Raw genomic sequence first — 21,111 nt, 5'->3', positions numbered from 1 at the left:
CTAAAATCCAATAGTTGTCTTAAAATTAATTATAATGAGGTTGATTACAAATTTCTGGAATTTATTATTACGCCGTCGTTGAGATACATCAAGGTACAGGTTTTCCCATTTTTGGTCCGTTTTTAAGTGGCCCGGTGACTAGGGTGGCCTAGTGACTAGTGGAACGCATTAGTTAATGGTAACTGACTAGATAAGACATTCGAGATGTCCGTTAGCAGAGTTTTCTTAAAGTTGTACAGGACATGATTCCCATCGTCCATCCTGGTCATGGTAAATTTCCAATCTGTGAGCTTGAGCCTTGCACAAACTACTCGAGCGTCAAAGAGTAAAGCCGCGCTGTTGAATTCGAGAATTGCAGTCGGATCTTTGGCCGCAACCGGAAGCAGTGCCTGTCTAAGACGGGATCGAGAAGGAATCCAGGATCCTCAGACCACTCAGCAAACGTAGGATAATATCCTTGAAATGACATGAGATAATTCGGATTCTGTACCATGAGTGTTGGAATGAAAGATGAAATCTTCTAGTCGATCCTTGTGCCCACATTGGTCTGTTTTTGAAACCTAAGGACGGCTCCGGGCGAACCTCAGACAAGGTTGTTGAAGTAAATCGAGTCGCCGGGGTCAGGAACTCCAAAGTGGCTATGAAAATAAAGGCAGGGGTGTTTAGATTTCTCCCGAGTATTAATGACGCATTATCGACCCGGAGTTGGTGTGCCGCATTGCGGCCAGATTTGACACTTCTTACAGAAACACCCCACATTTGGCCTCTATCCATATGCTAGCAAAGATTACCACGGCTTATTTGTTTGTATGGCAGCAGCAAGACGAACAGCGAGCGTCGATAGCGAAATCGCCTGATTAACCCAGCCTTCGATCATAGCACAGCGTCAGCTCAGTTTCGTACGTCCTCCGAACTAGATAAAGATCATCATTGGTACTACAGCTATTAGCAGCACGAGGCTAAAAGTATTAGTATGTACCAGGAAAGTTCTTAATTTCTTGGCTGTTCTCCAGCCTTTGGAATATGTTCTCGAGTCTTGATCTCGCAGTACTGCACCAGTTCGGGAGTCTAATGAGGGCTATTGTTTTAGGTTCATTATGTCCCTTAACCTCCCTCCCGCCTCAGCTGAATGGTGAGGATTTACCTGAAACTCTTGTGGCCTGTGAGGCTGTGCGGTTGTGGGGGTTGAAAGATTTCGCAGCGGGAGGAACTCTCGTGGATCATGGGCCTCCGTGGTGCGAAGAAAAGTAGCAGGGTGGTGTAGAATTGAGGACCAGGGAAATAGCAAACCGCGTATGACTTGAGAGACAAGGCTGGATCTCTGGAGCTTTTCATCAGCGGAAATCATTGCCATACGCAAGGAAATTCTTTTGGGTTTTTCTCAGTCTTTTATTTTCGGCCGCAGGAAGGCTGAAACGATCGGAAGCAAACTCTGGCGCGCAAATGCACGGATCAAAATCACGTGCATTTTATATTAGAATGGGCTTGGTATCTATTCAGTCCGCCAGGGTGAAGTCGTGAATTACGGGAGCCTTTGAGTTGCGTGAGGAACCTTAGTGGGGACATCTTTCATGCCCAGGGAAAGTCTTCTTAACTGCAAGAACAAGGTTCGCAAAATGCAGGTTAGTCGTGGGTAGATAGTAGTACCTCAACTAACCAATCACGCGCAGCACACCCGAATAGGTAAGGTGCATAAAGTGAGTTTAGGCCTTACGATCAGCGCCCCCTCACTCATTTCTGTCATCATTCCTTTCAGCTCCGTACTCAGCCACAATTATCTCCTTGATGCTTTGAACTCCACCAAGCTGCCCTTTGGAAGACTAGACCTTCATTCACAGCTTCACTTACACTGTCGAGAAGGCATCCCCCTCATTTTCATCTTCATTAAGAGGGAGGACTTATCGGAAACTTACCTGCTGTACGAATCTTTGGGGCAACCTCCCGTATTAGCATCACGCTTGGCAGTTGATATGGTGTATCGTGGGAGACCATCAACTGGTTGTCTTAAATGTCGAAAGAGGAAGATCAAGGTATGTAAGCATTTCGGTTCATTTACTCCTCGATGGGCGGTCTCCCTATTTGTATGAACAGGCCAATAGCCATATTCCTGCAAGTCATGGCACGGATGTATTCGACCGATGGCGCTTGGGACAGACGGTTGAGCCGCATCCGTCCGGCTTCCTTTGCGGGATAGCAGTGCGAGCGCCGCCCACGCCCTATCGATAGTTAATAGTATCTCAATTAGAACAGAGCCACTGTGCTGACGAATAGCAGTGCGACGAGCGACCAGATGGGTGTCTCAAGTGCACCGAGAAGGGGTATGCATGCCCTGGATACGAGGACCTACTCGATCGATTCTTCCAGGATGAATCGGCAAATGTGAAGGACAAGGTCATCAAAGCTAAAGCTAAAGCCATTGCTCTGCGAGATCTGCGAGATTCAAAGTATAGAACCAAGCCTCCGAAGCCGCTTGAAGGCCCTCCTGGCCTCTGTGCTTTAATTGAGGCCCCTCTTCTCGGCCCATTGATCGATCAAGGCATAAACTTCTTCATGTCACATTATGCATTAGGCTTGGATGAGCCGCCCATCCAATCAGTTTCTTACCATCGACACCTTTCTACCAACGGATTCCACCCCGTCGTAGCGACATCGATGACCGCTCTAGGACTTGCCGGGATAGCTAACATCCTCAGAGATGGCTATCTTCGAAAAGAGGCGACTCGATGGTATTCCAAAGCCTTGAATATGACGAATTCTGCGCTTGCACACCCTGCCGAGGTTAAATCTGACAACACGTTGTTGTCTACAATCCTCCTCAGTGTATACGAGCAGACGAGCAATGAGAAGTCCTTTGCGGCCTGGAGTAACCACGTCGAAGGCTCGGCATCCCTAATTCGCGTGCGGGGCCGCGATCAGTTTACCACCCCAGCCGCACGGAGGATGTACATGCAGATTGTGTCGCTTCTCGTGATGAATTGTATGGGTAGAGGTGAAGCGATACCGGAATTCATTCACGAAATGAACAAACAAGTTGTTGAACATGAAGACCCGAAAAATCCAATGAACAAATTCTACCACCTCAATATTAAAGCGATTGACTTTCGGGCCCAAATTATCAACGGAAAGTTAACCGACCTTCACGCTATCCTCGATAGAGCCTTAGAGCTTGATGCTCTAGCTCGAGGTATTTTCGACGATGTCGGGTCGTCGTGGGATCCTGAAGTCGTAGAAGTCGAAGAAGGAACCCCCAATATTTTCGGAACATTCTATCACATTTACCCACATCATTCAGCTTCACAGACATGGAACTGGACCCGGTACAACCGAATCTACTTCCACGATATTATTCGTAACACCCTCATCCTGGGCTTCTCAATGTCCCCTCCTGCCTTTGTTGGTTCATACTACGCCCTCCTCCTAGAGGAATCAACACGGACATTGTATGAGATGCAAGCCGGTATCCTTGCCAGTGTTCCCCAGCATCTTCACGATACTCCGAAAATTTCACTCTCTTCGCCCTCAGCCGCGATCCCAACCCCTACCTCATCAAACAGTAACCAGGCCCGATTCATCTGGTCCAACTTCCGCAATGCCACAGCCCCCGAATTCCCCCAGCCATCCGGCTCAACCGAACGCTTACCTAAACTCCGCGTATCAGGAGGGTATTCATTCTTCTGGTCTATTTACATCGCTGGGGCTACATCTATCGCAACGCCCAAGGTGCACGAATATGTCTTGCGCTCACTAACTCGACTCAGTGAAGAGTTTGGTGTCAATCAAGCAAAGGTGCTTGTTAGTGCGCTGAAGCTCAAGATCCAGATGGACCAGAATGGGACGCAAGGCTTTGAGGTTGTTCCATCGTACTTACCAAGGGAAGGGGAGCATATGAGGGCCTCCGATTCTGCTTGAATCAGGGCAATTGCTTCTCGATCAGTCAACTTTTAGGTCTTTCTAGAAAGGTGCAGAGTCTGGTATACCTCATTCGTGCGAGTCGCCCCACCAACAGTCTCAAGCTGCATCCTATGGCTGAGCAAATCATGCGGTAGATCTAGGCCGGAATATTTCCTTGCCTCTGATGTCAAGCAACCCCTACCCTGCTCCCATTATCAGGTGGTGAAAGAGGAGGGTACCATTTCAGTCCCGCTTTGCTATCATTCGCCACAACACACCACCAAAACATCGTGGCACACCGTTCGAGGTGCTGTGACGTACGCCACAGCGCCTTTCGTCGTCTTTAATCACATGCGCTCTCGTTTTAGGACCAGTTTCTACTCATCCTAGATTGATCACTGTCTCATCTTTGGGTTACTTCGGCTACTTAAGTCAACGATGCTGCTACCTATGGCTGCTAATACCCCTCAAATTCGGTTTAAACTGTGCTCTTCTATCAACATGAACAACCTTGCCCTCATAAGTAGCTGGCAACTCCTTTGGCTCATCCCTGTTCTCTTTCTTGCTATTCGAACCTTCGTCGCAGGACAGAACCTCAGCCTTAATCGAGACATTCCAGGACCGATTGCTGCCTCTGTCACTGTCTGATGGCAGATATACCATCTAGCTTTCAAAGCCGACTACTCAACAGAAATTGTCAGGCTGCATGGTAAGCATGGTGAGTTCTCCGGAAGTACCCCCGCTGGTATTTGGTAGTTGGGCGTACACGTATCACATGTTGGTCTGTTTCAAGAACATCATATCCCTACATATCCCCATCCCAAATAAAAGCTGCAAGATATACATGGCCATGGCGCTAAAGGATTGATGGAGGTGGCTTTGTTCGTGTCGGCCCCAATTAAATCAGCGTCTCTCGCCCAAGTGCTGTACAAGAGGTTCTCATAAACCAATGGTAGAAGGTAAGCCACGTCTTATTCGCCAGCCTTTCAGGTCCCAACACGCTGATTCACTCCCTAGGCCCCATGGTACCGCATCTTCAGCTTCCCTGACCACACCCACTTCAACCTTGCTTCGCAGGAGGACCCAAAACGTCATAGTGATATGTGGAGAGCTGTTGGTCCGGGATACACCATGCAAAACGTCAACAAAACCGAGCCATTCATGGACGAGTGCATAACCTTGCTTCGATGTCAACTAATGGTCTTAGCTTTGCGAGGTCAACCTGTAGACTTTGACAAATGGTTCACGTTTCTGTCGCTGGATGTCGTAGGTCAAGCAACATTCTCTACTCGACTCGGGTACTTGGATACCGGTCGCGATGTCGGACTTGCCATTTCTACTGTCAAGATTGTTGCTGCTTATACCGCCATCATGGGGCAATTTACCTGGCTGCATGATCTCACGCTTGGCAATCTACTTTTAGGAAAATTAGGTATCCAGCCGCATGTAAAGATGATGGGAATTTGCAAACCTATCATCAAAGCACGGAAAGAAAACCCTTCTCCACGGAGAGATATGATGGCGGAATTGTTGGCTATGCAAGCGAAATTTCCGGACAAAGTGAAAGACTTCGATATTGAAAATGCAGCTCAGCTGAATATAGCGGCGGGAGCAGAAGGTGGGTTTATACTACATTGTATCTTTTCAATTCTGTCTAATCAGAAGTTAACTACTGGTGGTGTTACTCAGGCCTTCGTATACCACTTACTACGTAACCCCAAACACCTTAAGAGACTGAGAGCAGAGATAGATGAGGCGAATGCTAAAGGTGAACTGTCATCCGTCGCTCAGTTTACTGAAACCCAAAAGTTGCCTTTCCTTCAAGCTTGCGTAGGTGAAGCTCAAATGATTTGCGAGTCCTCCGCCCTTGAGGGTCGTGTACTGATATGCAAAAACCTACCAGATCAAAGAGACATACCGAATGTATTGCCCCATTGGTGTAGGAATGCCTCGTGTTGTTCCAGACGGCCGGCGCACAATCTGCAGTAAGTACTTCGTAGGGGGAGTATGTTTCAAATCAACCAATCTGAGCCTCTCATGCTGACAAAGCCACAGACCATCCTAAATATCAACTCCTACGCCATCCACCGCTATCCCAAAATCTTCGGCGCTGACACCAATACTTTCAACCCAGAGCGCTGGCTCAGCATCGACGACGAGGAGTACAAGAGGATGGAGCGCAATCTCGTTCACGTAAGCTCATCCTCACCATGGTTCAGTTCGAGCGAATGGGCAGATGCTAATGCTCTGCAGTGGGGAGCCGGCTACAACAAATGCGCTGGCCATCATCTTTCTCACTTCCAGATGTGTAAAGTCACAGCTACCCTACTCAGAGACTTTGACTTTGGCCAGATTTGTCCCGAGAAGGAATGGGTGCAGCCACATGGATGGCCGTGCTGGGTGAAGGCGCGGGGGCAAGTGTCGTGACGGAAGTCCAGAATGCTTAAGACTAGAGATAAGGCGGGTAGAGATAGATTAGCACGACAGTCTAGCGAGTATGCAAGTTTGTAGGCAGTACAATTTCTTTGCGGCACAGGCAAGTTGTACCTAAGGATTTACGCACAGCCACGACTATGCCACCCGCTCATTGGCCCGATATGCATTGCCACTGTATCTCTCGCAGATTCTGGTTGGGGTCAGCCGGCAGACGGCCTGGCACATAGCGCAAGCCTAATCTCTCCAAACTCCAATCACACAACACCAATATATCCAGAATTAGGATCATCAGAGCTCATCATGCTTAAGAACCTTCTTCTCAGATCTCATTCGGTGCCTGAACATCACTTCCTGTTTCGCGGTCTTGAGCATGATCATCCACTCAACCTTCCGCTTTTCTGAATCTTTATTTGCTACCACTAAGTCGCCGTATTATACTTCTGGGTCTTTTTACAAACAGCCAATGTGCGGCTGGGTTTGAGGTGTTCATCTCAGCCTTATCCATTCTGTAGCCTATTATTGTGGTTGAGTGTTTCAGATTCTTGACGCCCCGCGCTGCGGCGAGTGAAACAGGCGCCCTATTTGCCTGCCTCTTGCTTTTGTCACTCATGGCTGCGACTGCGCCGTGAGGTTGCTGTCTATTCTCATCTCACCTAAAGCACTGCCAAAGAGCTGCGGGAATGGGCTGAATTATGGTAGGTTACAAGCCCCCCGGAACGTGGAGCCGTTGGTTGGGTGATTTAGTAGGTGGGGGTATATATCTGAGGAGACATCGTTTGGTACACAAATATTGGTACATACAGACGGACTTGGTAGGCTGTTGAGATATATCTTTGGGATTCTCTTCCCTTCCTCTTTGATATTTTCATCCAGCCGTCTATTTTCGTTCTATCCTCCTCTTCCATTGATACCTTCTTCTTTCATTCACAATGCGCCTTTCCCTCCTCGCGGCCTCCACAGCCGCCCTCTCCACCCCCATCTTAGCCTTCGACATTGACACCACCTCTCCGCCCTCAATAAAATCCTCCGCATCTACAATCGCTTCCTCCATCGTCTCCATGTACCCTAACAAAGCCCTCGCCCTCCTCTCACCACCATCTTGGTGGTGGCAATCAGGACTCACACTCGACGGCCTTACAACCTACTATCACACAACCGGGGACGCTCAGTATAACGACTTAATCGCACGAACCCTGCAATCCCAAGCTACTGGTAGCAACGACTTCATGACTCCCGATGCCACGGGCAACGACGACCAAGCCTGGTGGGCCTTGGCCGCCATGAGCGCCGCTGAATACGGTATCCCGTCCCCCGCAGGGTCCCCCTCGTTTCTAGCGATTGCACAAAACGTCTTCAATGAGCAAAAAAGTCGTTGGGACAACGCTCGCTGCAACGGCGGTATGAAATGGAAAATCAACCCTTCCGACGATGGCTACCACTACAAATCTACCATTTCCAATGGCCTATTCTTCCAGCTCGCAGCCCGAATCGCGCGTTTCACTGGAGACGCGGATGCAGCGTCCTGGGCCTCAAAGAGCTACGACTGGGTTGTTTCCGTGGGTTTAATAGACGGTTCCTATAATGTTTTCGACGGCACGGATGATGCGAAGGGGACTGGATGCGTCGATGTCAACCACGATCTCTGGAGTTATAACACCGGGGTGTTTTTGTACGGGGCGGCTGTAATGGCTGATAAGACTGGGGATGCGAAATGGAGTGATCGCGCAAAGGGCTTTCTTGGGGCAGCAGAGAAGAGTTTTGTGAGGAATGGGGGATTGTTTGAACAGAAATGTGAGGGGGATGGGAGTTGTAATACTGATCAGAAAAGTTTTAAGGCGGCGTTGGCGAGATGGATGGGTGCGAGTGCGACGTTGCTGCCAGAACTTGCGGGCGATGTCCAGAAGATTATAGGTCAGGCGGCGAGAGCGGTTTCGGGGGGTTGGACGCAGAGTTGGGGTCCAGGTGAACAGTTGGCGGCGTTGGATATGGTGGATGCGGTTATGTGTGGTGTTGGACAGGGCGCACCGGGTAAGCCTAGGGTAGGGAAGAGGAAGATCGGGAGGGCTTTTATTGCCTAGAGTTAGGGAGGTTCTTAGACACATAGCGTGGCGTTGGAATATAGACCCGTGGGTCTTGGGTTTCTGGATGGATTGGATACGTTTTGATACCATTGTTTAATATCTAATCCAGATGTTAATATTCGCTCTTTTGCAAATATGTGCAGTACAATTTAGGTAGTTCGACTGTGACATTCGTAATAATTCTCCATGCTATTAGGATCCTACTCCGTGAGTTCTCTCGTTCGTAACTTCTGTAGCATACATCATCACTTAACGTGGAACAAGACAGGAATTGACATCCTGTCAATGTTCTCTCGAATTTCAACAGGGGGTTTGCGACTAGGCCCGCCCAGATTCATGCTTCATGTTAGGTGAGCGAGTGTTGTACAGTGAAAGATTTCGTCTACGTTTGTCGAACCCTTTTCTTGCCTCGAAAGTGGAGAGCACTGATGACTGCAAGTGAAGCACATGCAGAGAGCTCCAGGCACGAAAAGGATAATAGCTAGCATAGCTCGAACTCTCGGTAATATTTAAGCTTCGCATCAGCGAGACACAAACAGAATGGACTGTCACGAAGGCGGCGATGCTTAGGGTCGCGCTGTTCTGAAAGAGCTGCAGACGTAGATAGTTTTAAGAGTGAAGGAAATAGACGGCTTGTCGGTTTTTCTTTCAGCGTAGTTGATCGTAAGAGGATACCTATATCTCTATGTAAACTGGCAATGGCAAAGGTATCATACAGCAGGGCGGAGATAGAAGAAGTTGGTTTCAAAGGTGGAAAAACATACGTCTCCAACTATGGGTGGCTGCCAACCATAACGGGTGGAATTTGAGAGATCTCTCTTACGAACGCTTTTGATTCCTCATCCGCGGCATGGGTTATCAGCCAGTATGCGCAGCTGGCACTTCCGTCCATCTACTGGTCGAAATAAAGTTTAAGGGAATGATTCAGTCCTGAAAGACAAAGGCTCGTGCTTCCGATCCTGAGAAAGGTTCGATGTATCCCACTGCGCGATGATGGTTCGATGATCAGTGACCCTCGCTGCGGCTAGCAACGAGATCAGTTTGGAAGGTAGTCGTGCCTCAGCCATAAGTCCGGGAACGCTCGCCTGCATTCCCAGCTGCTAGAATAGGTGTTAGAATGGAAGCTTCGCGAAAAGGAAATATTCCCGGTCTACCGCGAATGCTGGAACAGGAGTTCATTCATGGGCTTGCCCTTAGCTTCAGTTTCTTGAACCCCATGGAAAAGTCCCGCGGAATGTGCAATTCGTGTGTATTCACTGACGTGGACAATTCTTAGGATGGAAGGACTTGCATCTGCAACGCACATGCCACATTGATTCCACGTGGTTACACCGGACCGTGTACCTTCTCTTTTGGGTCTTGCGCATGGAAACCCTACACAAAGCTAAGTTCTCAGGTGACATGTCTCACGAGTCCCACATCCTGCTCCTTTGTTTTCTCAGCACTCACACCGGTTGCAGGCATTGGGTAGTATTTATCGGGATGAGGAGCCGTTCAGGAAACAATCTCAATGGATCTCGTACATACCGGTATAGGTTCTATGATAAGTGCAGCTTCCGACATGGACGGAAACCCCAGCTAAACCCGAGTCAACAGCCTCGCAACAGCGAACCCGGCAGCTCGGTTTCGGAGCCAGTATCCTGAGTCGGAAGTTATTGTCTCCGAACTCGAAATCTGGGTTGCATCCGAAGCCAGTGATGACATCCTGAACGCTAGATTGTGGGGCTGTGGCGATGTCAGTCTTTTCCACGGTTTCGGTCGAGATACTCAGGTGTCCTTACTGGCGTCGGCTTGGGGGTTCGTTGGGCACCAAGCGGGATGGTTAGCAGTACTTGAAGTGTTTCACAGTTTCAGAAGTGAAGGAAGGTTCGAGAGAACGCGCACCGCACATGTCGAGTCGTGGGAAGTGGAGGATGAGTCGAAAAGCCTCAACAGATCCTTCACGCACAACATTTGCCGTCGCGAAACATCCCTCTGCCCAAAAGATCACGATCGCAAAAATCCGAGCGTCAATAAATGCATTGTTCGTACGACCGTCGAACGTTCACGCTTTCTCTCGCCATCCGGACCCCTCCCCCACCCCTGAAAGTAAACGTTTCTTTAACCTTAATCTGACAGGTTTGGCAGGCGCAAGAATAGCGTATCCTGGTCCCTGGAAACGTCCACTTTCCGGTGCGAAGCTTTGTGGGAAGTCGATGGTTCGACGCACAAGGGCGTTGACTCGTGGGCATACCATCAGATAGAAGCGAGTGTCCGGGACCTCGGCAGGATGTGGCGGAGGGAAATTTTTGACGAATTTTGGAGCGCGTTAGAGATAGGGAAAACAAATTATTTGAGAGGGCAAAGGGGATGTGGGGAGTTGGCGTTTGCTAATGATAATGGGTTTGCATGCGGGCTAGAGTGCAGATGAGGAAAGGAGATTTGAAGATTCAGCCTCTCAGCCCTGCGTGGGATGATGAATCAGGCCTTCACACCATGGCGCATTCTCAACCCCAAAATGTTGATCAGCGTGTGTTCTCATCAGAAATGGCATGTTGAAGCACGATAGAGAGATTTCGCCTTGGATCGCCGATCTGTGGAGCAATTCATGCCTACTCAAATCCCTCTCAAAAGGCACAGACCTCCCACAACTGAAAGAGGTGGTGTTCAAGGACGATTAATGGATATCGATTGGAGTCGCAGAAGCTCATACTCTCATCATCGCGAAAAGAAGGTGTTCGTTGGGAACGCAAAGAACCGTTGACAGATCGATCTTAGCTTGTGCTTGGTTCCTGCGTGATGCGATCGTATGAGAAGCTCGTCGTGAGCTCGCCCGAGGGCGGGCGCAGATTCCGAACCCGCTTCTCGCTCGTGACCCTTCGACGTTCATGCTAACGAAACTTTAACTTTCTCCTCCAAGAGCGTGTGTAGCAGCCAATCAACAAGCTTCGCTTTTGACTTCAGTTCTGAGAATTAAAGATACTTTCAGCCTGCAGGTCGCGAAGATAAAGTTTGGAGGCGCAATTCGTAGTAGAAGAAAGAGTGCGTCGCTTGAACTGTGAACTACCGGTGTGAACGCTCATGTGGAGACACCAAAACCCCCTTCTAAGAAGACACTTAATGGTATGATGAAACTCTGGCCGCAATCGGAAAAAGATGTAGAGTTGAAGGTGTTGCGATACATGTGTGATTGGCCATGTCGCAGGTTTGAAGATTAGGGTATCGCTTGAGTTGGTGAACACAACGCAAGCAAGAAAGCCACGTCCATGCATTTCCCTAGTTCAACAAGCCCTCCTGCAATGATATTACTATCTGTCATTTAGAGACGCGATCGCGCTGTGCAGGTCACACCGCATGAAAGTGCCGTCGAGGACCTGCATCTTCAATCAATTTATCCTATATCCCGTACCGCTATACCCTATACGAGCTTAGCAACCGCGACAAGTGCTACATGCGCATGTGCTCATTCCTTCCCTTTTCCATAAGCATCGCCCATACCACGGAAAGCAAATAGACACCTGCATTCAACATTTACCCTCATAATCCTCTGCTCAAACTCAATGTCTCGCAAAGGAAAGGTAGTGTCCAGAAGTGCAACCGGAACCTGGGTGTCCGGTAGCCCCGGTAAGCTGGGCGAGGTCATCATTGGAGTGGATGAATTGGAGGTCTGGGCGCTTGAGCGTGCGCAAGGTATGTTTCCAGGTCGCGTTTTAGGCGGAGGGGGGCGCGAGCGGGGTGTGCGTATGCAGGATTCTGGGGATCGTAACCTGTCGGCTGTGGTTTCTGTGGGAGTGGACGTCAAGTGTTTCGGATTGCGGCTGTGAGGCCTTGGTGAACCGCGCAGAGACACTGAACAGTGGATACTCGTGAAAGATAATTTCGAGCTCTCGGAGCTGCTGGTAGTACATTTTGGTGGGTATACTTGTGCTCCAATACCCAGCCACATTAATCATTGAATTCCAAAGCGCGCGAAGAAGCCCAAAGGGGAGTATACAGCATGCTGAAGGGTATCGGATGAACTGGCCGGACGAACGACGAAATCCGTATGCGCAATCACAAAAGCAAACAAACTTCGCCTCAACACCAGAACATGCAGCCAATCCAACTACCTTCCGTTTTTTACATCAACTCGTAAAACATCTGCTGTAACCACTAACTTACTCGTACCTCCCTAGTCATGACAATCTGATGCGAGCCAGGCTCAGGTCGCTGAAGCGGGAGGATGGACTCGTCACTCGTCTTCGCACGCTCCATATCCCATGTATCCTTCTCCCCCTTGGTAGTTACCCGGACATTGTAGGGATTCTTGTAGCCTCCAGGTGTTGAGTCTCCCTTACTTGTGAGGCTATGTAGTGCAATACTCCTGGAATCGCTGGCTTGCTTCTGATAGCCGAGCGAGCCCGCACCCTTGTAACCGGAAGCTTTATATCCTGATCCCTTGGATCTTCCACCTGAAGTAATAGCTCGTGCGGTCTCCAGGAACCAGTTGAATAAGGGCTTCAAAGCCGGCAGTGAAGCTGCGATTATACCGATCGTGAACTCGATGTAATTCCATACATTGAAGGAATCGTGAACGGTCCAGTCAGGGTCCGAGAGGACGTGCCATTGTTGGACGGCCTTGATGATAGCAGCTGCGGAGGCGAAGAAACCAAGAGAGAGAATGGCGATTAGGGAGATCTTAGTTCGAGTGTTGAGTTGGAGCTTCCAGATCAGTGGTACTGGAATGGTCGCGAAAAGAACATCTGTAATAATGTTGAAAGCTTTGAGGAGTCAGTGCCAGAACAGTCGTTGGATATCACCATGAACTTACAGCTATTCATTAAGCCTAGATTACGGAAAATGGTCATGCTGTAGCATTTTGCGGTTCCAGTGCCAAATGGTGGTGGTCGGAGTCTTGAATCCCAGGCAGCTTCCACTGGAAGGCATTGGAAGATCAAGGTCATTGCGCATGTAACAGTAAGAAGAATGATGAATCCGATGCAACCATACAGGAAACGGCTGTATGGTGTTCTTGTCGAAAGCCTCATAAGGAAGAAAGCAATTGAAACCTTAACGGACGAAACCCCAACCATCACAATAATCGAGTGAACATAGAGTATCCTTGCGAAATTCATGTACATTATGGGGTCCATCAGGAGAACCAGGAAGTGCTTTCCCAGGCCATAATGTGTTTCGATAACGAAGCATGCGAATGTTGCCGAGGCCAAAATCTACAATCTTTAGCAAGACGATCTCTCCTTTGAACTTGAGCAGTAGCTTACCATAGAGAATACCATTACATAGTCGTCTATTCCGAAGACCTTCAGCATAACTATTCGAACATAACAGCGAAGCAAGACAACTAGGGCGGCCGCGGCGAAGAATGACCCTGTGATAGAAAGGATCTCGGGAGCATTGGTGTAAGCAATTTGCTCAGGCGTCAATTGCGGAACCCCGACCTGCCTCTTCATGAGGTGCTCAACTCCAGAGGTCCAAGCAGGCATCGTGACGGTTCTGGAAATCAAGAGATAAAGATCGGCAATATATCGCACCAAGAAGTCCCACGACAGAAGTTTGGGTCGGGCCTTAGGCTTATAAAGAAAAAAGTGCCGGGGGAGTGCGCCCGATCGCTGGAAGATCGCAAAGTTCAGGATTGCAGCATCAGAGCGTCAGAAACGTGCAGTTTGCGACCAAAGAAGTGAACGGTCACTGGCAGGAAAATCTACATATACCCTGGATGCTAGAATGCAGGCCATGTCACAGGTTTGTGTGGTGCGGAGCACAACGTGAGAAACCAGGGACGAAGGGCCAAGCGACTTGCAGTGTGGATACTCTGGTTCCCTAGCATTTTATCAACATAGTCTGTCATGATAGGTGAAACCTTGGACCTAACGCAAGCCACTTCCTATGTTCTTCCATTTTCGGCCGAACAAGAGCTCCACCAGCTCGAGAAGACACAGAGAACCCTGGGTTCTCTCGTGTGAGAGCCACCCGAGTCGCCTTGAGTTGTTGAAGCGAACGAGCACTAGGAAGCAAGCAGAATAGTATGGCATGGAAATTAACTTTTCGTCTAATGGCCGTTGCATGGCGAGCCCGTGTTTGGAGTCTGTACCACCAGCCTGAATTCAGTCCAACTTCCCGGCCTGAGAACGGATCTCCCGAACCGAGTCAGGATAGGATTAGTGTGGCATGATTCGACCATGGCGCAATTTAGACGGCCACCGGGATGAAGTTCAGGGCGACGATCTCCAACACTAGATTTGAACTTGGGAAACGCGGCCACTGGTGCTGTATGACCTCCTCAGGCACTGGGATGCGTTTTGTGTTCTCGTGGCAGATAGTGAAACTACGATGTGACACACAAAAGAGCCGATAACTGGGAGGCCCATCGAGAAGTAGCCTCCTCTGCACCATTGTGCACAAGTGGACTGGAATAGATTGGAGGAGGCCGAGATTAGGCAGAGTCCCCCTGCACGCGGGAGGTTGAGGAGATGCACAAGGGAAGACGGGGAGGGGGGATAGCAGAGGATGGCCGAAATATTGGGCATCCAACGGTCACTGTTGACTGTACAAATTCTGTTCAGCGAACAACGGGGAGAACCGATACGAGGTGTGCTTGGGAGGGACAAACGAGGGACAAACGAGGGACAATGCCCATGTGCGTGCAGAGTGGAAGGTGCTGAATTTGCTGGAAGCGAGCATGTGGCAGTTCTTGGCAGTGAATGTAGCCGACCCCGCTTACGATCCAATTTGCTCGGCTGAATAAGCTCAGCCCTCCCAGCATTCATCAAGGAGTGCTCCCCTTCCTCTCCAGTCACCTTCGCAGCTCCATGCTGCAAAAGTTTAACTTCAATTTTCCGAGCATTACGTATCTAGCCAGGTTTTTTGACAACTGTCTCGCTCCGGCGGCTACGGCGCCGTTAAGCCAAATTTAAGGGCGCAACGGCTCGGCTTCGAGGCCACCTCTTCTAACACTCAGTGATAGCGGCTTGTGTTGACTTGGCTAAGTCTCCGTGCTTGCAGTCCCACTTACTATCGATGTTCAAGGGTGAAGCCTGACCCGACATTCTGGAATACGATGCTCAGGAACCAAATCAAGCCCGTGTTCCCTGGATCTAGGATCGCGGAAGAAGATGGCCCAGCGACCCGAGATCGTGAGCTGGAAGTTTCTCCATTCTTTGTCTCGACAAGACATTCAAAACATAGCGGAGACAGGTGTTATGACGCAACGTAAGCGTCCATTACACCTAGAAGCCAGACAGCAGATCTCCAAACCTAATGTTTTGCTATCTTCTCTTTTGGTGTGTTTGACGACGATAAGGCGAGCTCTGGTCGTTCGATCCCACTCCCTTCAATCATTTCGTTGCCCCCACCATCCTAACTTGATCTATTTTTGCCACTGTTAGTTATGCGCACTAACCCATTCTGTCGATCGTAGTCCACTCCCTTTCTTCACGATGTGCTTGACTCGATGTTGATTCCCTTTTCGTGTGTTCAACCGCCATCGACTCGTGGCAGCAGGTCGTAGCTTCAACGAGGTTCTTCGCGGGCTCCCGGCTAACGCTCGGGGGGGTGGAGGTGGGATGAGACGAGCCTCATCCGAGAGCAATTGGTGTGGCTCTCGAGGCACAATCAGCCTTTCGCTTTGGAGTGGTCGGTACTTGGGTGAACGGGAGGGACTGGAAGCCGTGCACCCTCTGCTCCACAAATTAGATTTGGACCCCTTCCAGAACAGGAGTTTTTGATCTAATTGGCCTTTTTGGACACAAGCTTCCTGCACCAGCCACCTTTTAGGAAGTATTCACCGTTGATCACGGACCGAAGCGAACACCCCCGGGTCATGCCTCACAGCTCCATCTCACCTCCGAGGCTAGCATCCCATCTCTTTCAATAAAGAACCCTGCGCCGGCATTTTCTCCACGAGGTCTTGCTCCCCTTTTCGAGGACTTTGAACGCCTCTTTCTTCGCAAAATGAAGATTTCACCAAGGGAGCGGAATGGTGGCGACCACACAACAGAGTCAGACATTCATTTCAACCAATTCTAGGCCTCAAATGCCTCACCTGTCCATGAATACAAGCCAGACCCAGGCTATTGGATCTACATGGCGTCTGCACGGCGTTCTATCCCATCTTTCGCCATGAGTTCCGCACGTGGAAGGACCCATTTCCGTGCCGTAACGACGACGCAAGCACCAATCTCCATCAATGTATAAATGAAATGCCCCGCAACCATGTATTCTTCCGCAGCCCAAGACAAGCTCCTTCTCGTTTACGGAGAGTCCTTCAATCAATAATATTGCTAGGACGCAGTTGTTGTTGTTACAGCGCCCGTTTCAGGATTTGTGTTTCACTTTAATTGCACCGCCCGTGCAGCCTTGCCCTGTTACTTTTAGTCTTTTAATATAGTGGACGAGACGGCGAACAGTTGTTCTTCAAACCACCTCCCAACATGAGGATCTCAAGTCTTGCTGCGGCCACGCTGATCAGTAGTGCTGGCGCGGCACCACTTCAGGAAAGGAATTGGCTTGAAGTTGATGCTCTTGCTGCTCAGGGTGTTTTCAACTTAGGTTTGTATGTAGCATTACACGGTTATCCGAACCCTAAGAAATGTACGCTTGCGAATGTGGCTGTCCGCAAGGAATGGTGAGTATACCCGTCCAAGTTTATCCGGATGTCGTATCTGACACCTCTTAGGGGAAGTCTCTCTTCACAAGAGAAGAAGAATTACATTGCGGCTGTCCAGTGTATTTCAAAAAAGGCGCCGAAGACTCCCGCGGCTCTTGCGCCGGGCGTGAAGAATCGCTACGATGATTTCGTCGCAGCGCATATGAACCAAACATTATCGATTCACGGAACCGTAAGACCATCTCGTCCATAAGGTACTCAGTTACTCACTCTCAGTAGGGAAACTTCCTAGTATGGCACCGATACTTCACCTGGGCCTACGAACAAGCTCTCCGGAACGAATGCGGCTACACGGGCTACCAGCCTTACTTCAGCTGGCCGAAATGGGCCGACGACCCTGCGAACTCCCCAATCTTCGACGGCAGTGCTACTAGCATGTCCGGAAACGGAGAATTCAAGGCACATAACGCTACTTGCATTCCGTCCAATGATCTCTGCCAGATTAGCCTCCCGCCTGGCCATGGTGGTGGCTGCGTCAAGACCGGTCCATTTAAAGAGTAAGTATAGTTTTTAAGTTTCGATACCTAAGTCCACGAACTATGCGATCTAGTTCCACCCTCGCACAACCACTCTGCACACATGAAAAGTTTCAGCCACACCCGGATATACCCAATATAACCCTATACTAACCTGCTCTATAGCTGGTCAGTGAACCTCGGCCCCGTAGCTCCCGCGCTCTCAGATGTCCCTTCAAACCCTGGGCCAGGTTTCGGCCTGGGTTACAACCCCCGGTGTCTGCGCCGCGACATCTCAAAAGCCGCATCGCAAGGCTGGACGAAGGACTCCGATGTCTCGGATCTGATTAAGAACAACGACGATCCGTACTGGTTTATCACCAACTTACAGGGCAATTTCCCCGCTGGCTATCTGGGCGTGCATACAGCTGGGCATTTCATCATCGGCGGAGACCCAGGCGGTGATTTGTTTACTTCGCCTGGTGATCCTGGTACGTTCATCCCATCCCTTACATCCTATTCCAATCCGCCCAACTAAACCCCATTAGCCTTCTTCCTCCACCATGCAATGATCGACCGAGTCTACTGGATCTGGCAAAACCTAGACATTAAGAATCGACAAAATTCCGGCTTCGAAGCCACCATCACAATCAACAACTCTCCACCATCTCGCAACGCGACGCTCGCCGATACGTTCGATCTCGGGATAAATGCTCCTACGACGACGATTGGAGATACAGTTAATACGCTTGATGGACCATTTTGTTATATCTATGCGTAGTAGTGTGATTAGGGGGTTGAGGGTAGAAGGGCTGTTGAGGAGTGTGGAGCCTCGGGGGAGGTGATTTTTAATCCTGGTTGCACGCCTTGCTGATCTGTATTATTGGTACAGTTCACATATATATATTATCTTTTAATGTGTGCATCAGCTCAGCTCAGCTGGGCATAAGGGAGTGGAGTTGGGTTGAGTTTTCGGGAGTACGATTCTTTTGGTGATACCCACCCTCTGTTTTCATTAGGTGGTACATACAGACACGGACATTCCATATTCAAGAGATCCCGATAAGTAGATTGACGTGAGTGTGATTTATCGATTAAATTATATTGGTATTTAATCTTGCTATCTTTTTTTGATAGAACTGTAACAATTCGGTTTTTGCCTTTCCCTCTTTAGAGATGTATCTCACATTATGAAGCTCTAAAAAGTATAGTTCATGTTAACGCCCAGTCATTAGCCATTGACGTTTTATATATATGGAATGAATTGTTCAATGCCGCTGTACTATGCCTAATCTAGCAGTTCATGATGCAGATCGCAGTGTTCTGTTCGGCCCTTTGTACCCCGCGCCTCCACTTCCAACTTCCTACATTAGCATCAGCGGCTTTCTCACCGTAACTTACCACGACAGGACAGCCGATTGGAAGGCCCTACATCGTGAAGATTTGCCGAAGCGATATGTAGGACTGTTTCTTCCCCGCAAACACTCCGTTAGAATTGAGGGGTCAATGACTTGAACCAGGAACCAACCCGCCGATCCAGGGACGAAACAGAACAAAAAACTAGCGTAGCCATGGAAGAGTTCTCAGATAGCACAATTGCCACCGGTGTGCATATATCATTCAAGCCGCCGCCTGAACTTATTGTGCTTTGGAAACTTGTCACGGAAATTACCGTCAAAATGGTGAATATTATCGCCGTGGATCTTCTCGCCCTGGCGACGAATCCAAGGTATCTTTCCACGCTGATTACGACGAATGTCTCAAATCCCACTACGATATCTCTCCTAGCATACAACTCAGCATTCATGACCAATGTTCTCGGAGAAAGTGCATCAGCGCGGCAACTGTACAATCTAGATTATCAAGCCTTCCACGAAATGGGGACCTACAACAAAGAAACAAACTCAATGTACATCACCAGCAACTATGTGAGCCTAGATAATCCCATTAACGTCACAATTCTCGACCTCGGAAACAACTACAGTATAAAAACGACCCACTATACAAACCTTTACGAAGCCAACGGCGGCACGAACTGGTACCCCCCAGGCTCCGACACCTCGAACGGAAATACACCACCACGTCTCCTCTTCTGTGATGAAGGCGACTTCGACCACTTCTCCAGCCTTGTATCCGTCGATCCTGTCACTGGTGACAGCCAAGTTGTCGTGAACAACTTCCTCGGTCGTAACTTCAGCAGTGTCAACGACGTTCGCCAACATCCCATAACCGGAGACCTATGGTTCACCGATGCTGATTACGGCTTCTTCCAGAACTTCCGGCCAATCCCCACAATCCCAAAACAGGTGTATAGATTCGATCCCACCACGGGAGGAATCGCTGTCGTGGCCGACGGCTTCGACCAATGCAATGGACTCGAGTTCTCCCCGGACTTAAAAACCCTATATGTCACTGACACCGGTGCACAGCACTTCAGTCCCAACCAAACACGTCCAGCGACGATTTATGCCTTCGATGTTGTGGACGAAAAGCGTCTCGCGAACCGTCGAACCTTTGCGTATGCGGATAACGGCTTCCCGGACGGTATTCACACTGATATGGATGGGAATGTTTGGGCGGGCTGTGGCGACGGCGTGCATGTCTGGAGTCCTGACGGTGTCTTTTTAGGCAAGATTTGGGTTGGGGTTACGAGTAATAACTTTGCATTCTTGCCAGGCGCGGTGTTAGTGTTTAGCAATGCGCAATTGTGGATTGTGGAGAATATTAAGGCAGTTGGGAGGGAGGTATGTCGGGATTTTGGGGTCTGTGGGTAGAGATGGGTGGAAATATGGGTTAGTAGTTCTATTAATTACATGCTGGAGTTACAGGGTAGTTCAGAGTGTATGAGATGCTTGCTAGGTGCTCCGACAGTGGTACTTCCATTGCTATTCATGTTAGATACTCAAGGTACCAAGGCTTTGCAGAAGCCGCTAGTTTCGAGGACAAACACATAGACAAGTTAACTTCTTAACACCTTCTCTTTTAAATCATCACCACGCCCAAACCGCTTTCGCAGGTGGTAACTCTATTACCTAACGGCAACATATTAGGTGACAATACTAAGTTAACCCACCAACACAACAGTCCCCATGTATCAATTCACGCTATTCACTTTCCTACGCCCACAAGACCCATTGTCACTTGGCTTCATTTCTCTTCACCACCACCCCAGGTTCCCCATCAACCGAAGACATACATCCTAACCCCCGCTATCTAGTATCTAATGGACTAACAATAAGACTAGGCACTGGCACTATTTCATAAATCATCGCCTCGCTAGGTAGCAGGCATGATCAGAGGACCGCGAGAAAATCTTCACTGATAAGGAAGAAGAAGCGAAAGTTTGCATCAAACTTTGTCCAGCAACGCGGACGGTATGCTGCAGAGCTCGAGAAGCTCATTAAAGATGAGAAGAAGGAGAAGGAGAAGAGGAAGGAGGAGGAGGAGGAGGAGGAGGAGGAGGAGGAGGAGGAGGAGGAGGTTGAGAAGCTAGGGAGGGCAATTTTGGAGTATGTGGTATGCGAGGAGATTCTGTAAGGCTGGATAAGCAGAGCTAGAGGCCGGACGATTTCACAAAGATGTAGCGAGAATTAGGGAGATATTT

The 21,111-nt window shown here is 49.2% G+C and overlaps 10 protein-coding genes across 10 annotated transcripts; 7 read left to right on the top strand and 3 right to left on the bottom strand.

Moving 5' to 3' along the window:
• Nucleotides 1-88: 88 nt before the first annotated feature.
• On the bottom strand, nt 89-877 carry BDR25DRAFT_356931 (uncharacterized protein; the record flags this gene model as incomplete). The annotated part of the gene is made up of 6 exons (XM_033695729.1): nt 89-148; nt 243-424; nt 491-560; nt 590-638; nt 689-766; nt 795-877. The coding sequence occupies 6 exons, from the start codon at nt 875-877 to the stop codon at nt 89-91; spliced, it is 522 nt and encodes a 173-aa protein (XP_033545989.1).
• Nucleotides 878-1,970: 1,093 nt separating this feature from the next.
• Nucleotides 1,971-4,247, top strand: BDR25DRAFT_343927 (uncharacterized protein; the record flags this gene model as incomplete). The annotated part of the gene is made up of 2 exons (XM_033693882.1): nt 1,971-2,030; nt 2,275-4,247. The coding sequence occupies 2 exons, from the start codon at nt 1,971-1,973 to the stop codon at nt 3,907-3,909; spliced, it is 1,695 nt and encodes a 564-aa protein (XP_033545988.1). The 3' UTR covers nt 3,910-4,247.
• A 293-nt stretch (nt 4,248-4,540) lies between these two features.
• BDR25DRAFT_51395 (uncharacterized protein) lies at nt 4,541-4,847 on the top strand. The gene has a single exon (XM_033698690.1). It carries the CDS (start codon nt 4,598-4,600, stop codon nt 4,757-4,759), a length of 162 nt encoding a protein of 53 aa, XP_033545987.1. The 5' UTR covers nt 4,541-4,597; the 3' UTR covers nt 4,760-4,847.
• Nucleotides 4,848-4,914: 67 nt separating this feature from the next.
• On the top strand, nt 4,915-6,318 carry BDR25DRAFT_229964 (cytochrome P450; the record flags this gene model as incomplete). The annotated part of the gene is made up of 4 exons (XM_033685326.1): nt 4,915-5,721; nt 5,795-5,896; nt 5,947-6,084; nt 6,145-6,318. Coding segments are annotated over 4 exons (1,221 nt in total), but the record flags the coding sequence as incomplete, so codon positions are not given.
• Nucleotides 6,319-7,132: 814 nt separating this feature from the next.
• BDR25DRAFT_304652 (glycoside hydrolase) lies at nt 7,133-8,472 on the top strand. The gene has a single exon (XM_033690256.1). The coding sequence runs from the start codon at nt 7,257-7,259 to the stop codon at nt 8,403-8,405; it is 1,149 nt and encodes a 382-aa protein (XP_033545985.1). The 5' UTR covers nt 7,133-7,256; the 3' UTR covers nt 8,406-8,472.
• A 48-nt stretch (nt 8,473-8,520) lies between these two features.
• BDR25DRAFT_394508 (uncharacterized protein) lies at nt 8,521-9,499 on the bottom strand (the record flags this gene model as incomplete). The annotated part of the gene is made up of 6 exons (XM_033698313.1): nt 8,521-8,608; nt 8,658-8,747; nt 8,806-8,865; nt 8,906-9,180; nt 9,232-9,289; nt 9,348-9,499. The coding sequence occupies 6 exons, from the start codon at nt 9,497-9,499 to the stop codon at nt 8,521-8,523; spliced, it is 723 nt and encodes a 240-aa protein (XP_033545984.1).
• Nucleotides 9,500-9,525: 26 nt separating this feature from the next.
• BDR25DRAFT_394507 (uncharacterized protein) lies at nt 9,526-12,213 on the top strand (the record flags this gene model as incomplete). Its single annotated transcript, XM_033698312.1, has 15 exons — nt 9,526-9,657; nt 9,685-9,764; nt 9,822-9,861; nt 9,907-9,955; nt 9,987-10,031; nt 10,061-10,274; nt 10,306-10,606; nt 10,648-10,766; nt 10,808-10,919; nt 10,957-11,146; nt 11,202-11,258; nt 11,319-11,383; nt 11,477-11,585; nt 11,619-11,649; nt 11,732-12,213. The coding sequence occupies 15 exons, from the start codon at nt 9,526-9,528 to the stop codon at nt 11,817-11,819; spliced, it is 1,632 nt and encodes a 543-aa protein (XP_033545983.1). The 3' UTR covers nt 11,820-12,213.
• Nucleotides 12,214-12,539: 326 nt separating this feature from the next.
• BDR25DRAFT_229933 (uncharacterized protein) lies at nt 12,540-13,837 on the bottom strand (the record flags this gene model as incomplete). The annotated part of the gene is made up of 3 exons (XM_033685324.1): nt 12,540-13,147; nt 13,198-13,597; nt 13,649-13,837. 3 exons carry the CDS (start codon nt 13,835-13,837, stop codon nt 12,540-12,542), a joined length of 1,197 nt encoding a protein of 398 aa, XP_033545982.1.
• A 2,777-nt stretch (nt 13,838-16,614) lies between these two features.
• On the top strand, nt 16,615-18,363 carry BDR25DRAFT_51319 (Di-copper centre-containing protein). Its single transcript, XM_033698689.1, has 5 exons — nt 16,615-17,010; nt 17,062-17,224; nt 17,272-17,549; nt 17,694-17,998; nt 18,056-18,363. The coding sequence occupies exons 1-5, from the start codon at nt 16,817-16,819 to the stop codon at nt 18,286-18,288; spliced, it is 1,173 nt and encodes a 390-aa protein (XP_033545981.1). The 5' UTR covers nt 16,615-16,816; the 3' UTR covers nt 18,289-18,363.
• A 428-nt stretch (nt 18,364-18,791) lies between these two features.
• BDR25DRAFT_343922 (calcium-dependent phosphotriesterase) lies at nt 18,792-21,044 on the top strand (the record flags this gene model as incomplete). Its single annotated transcript, XM_033693881.1, has 4 exons — nt 18,792-18,965; nt 19,028-20,251; nt 20,336-20,414; nt 20,788-21,044. The coding sequence occupies 4 exons, from the start codon at nt 18,792-18,794 to the stop codon at nt 21,042-21,044; spliced, it is 1,734 nt and encodes a 577-aa protein (XP_033545980.1).
• Between the last annotated feature and the right edge of the window lie 67 nt (nt 21,045-21,111).

Source organism: Lindgomyces ingoldianus, assembly GCF_010093535.1.
Source record: "Lindgomyces ingoldianus strain ATCC 200398 unplaced genomic scaffold BDR25scaffold_22, whole genome shotgun sequence".
Classification (NCBI taxonomy): domain Eukaryota; kingdom Fungi; phylum Ascomycota; class Dothideomycetes; order Pleosporales; family Lindgomycetaceae; genus Lindgomyces; species Lindgomyces ingoldianus.
Note: the sequence above shows the minus strand (reverse complement) of the source record. Positions and strands in the feature narration are given on the sequence as shown.

Coding starts and splice junctions, on each gene's coding strand:
- BDR25DRAFT_51395 (XM_033698690.1), top strand. CDS start 4,598: ATGGTAAGCATGGTGAGTTCTCCGGAAGTACCCCCGCTGGTATTTGGT.
- BDR25DRAFT_304652 (XM_033690256.1), top strand. CDS start 7,257: ATGCGCCTTTCCCTCCTCGCGGCCTCCACAGCCGCCCTCTCCACCCCC.
- BDR25DRAFT_51319 (XM_033698689.1), top strand. CDS start 16,817: ATGAGGATCTCAAGTCTTGCTGCGGCCACGCTGATCAGTAGTGCTGGC. Junction 17,011..17,061: donor GTGGCTGTCCGCAAGGAATG/GTGAGTATACCC, acceptor GACACCTCTTAG/GGGAAGTCTCTCTTCACAAG. Junction 17,550..17,693: donor AAGACCGGTCCATTTAAAGA/GTAAGTATAGTT, acceptor CCTGCTCTATAG/CTGGTCAGTGAACCTCGGCC.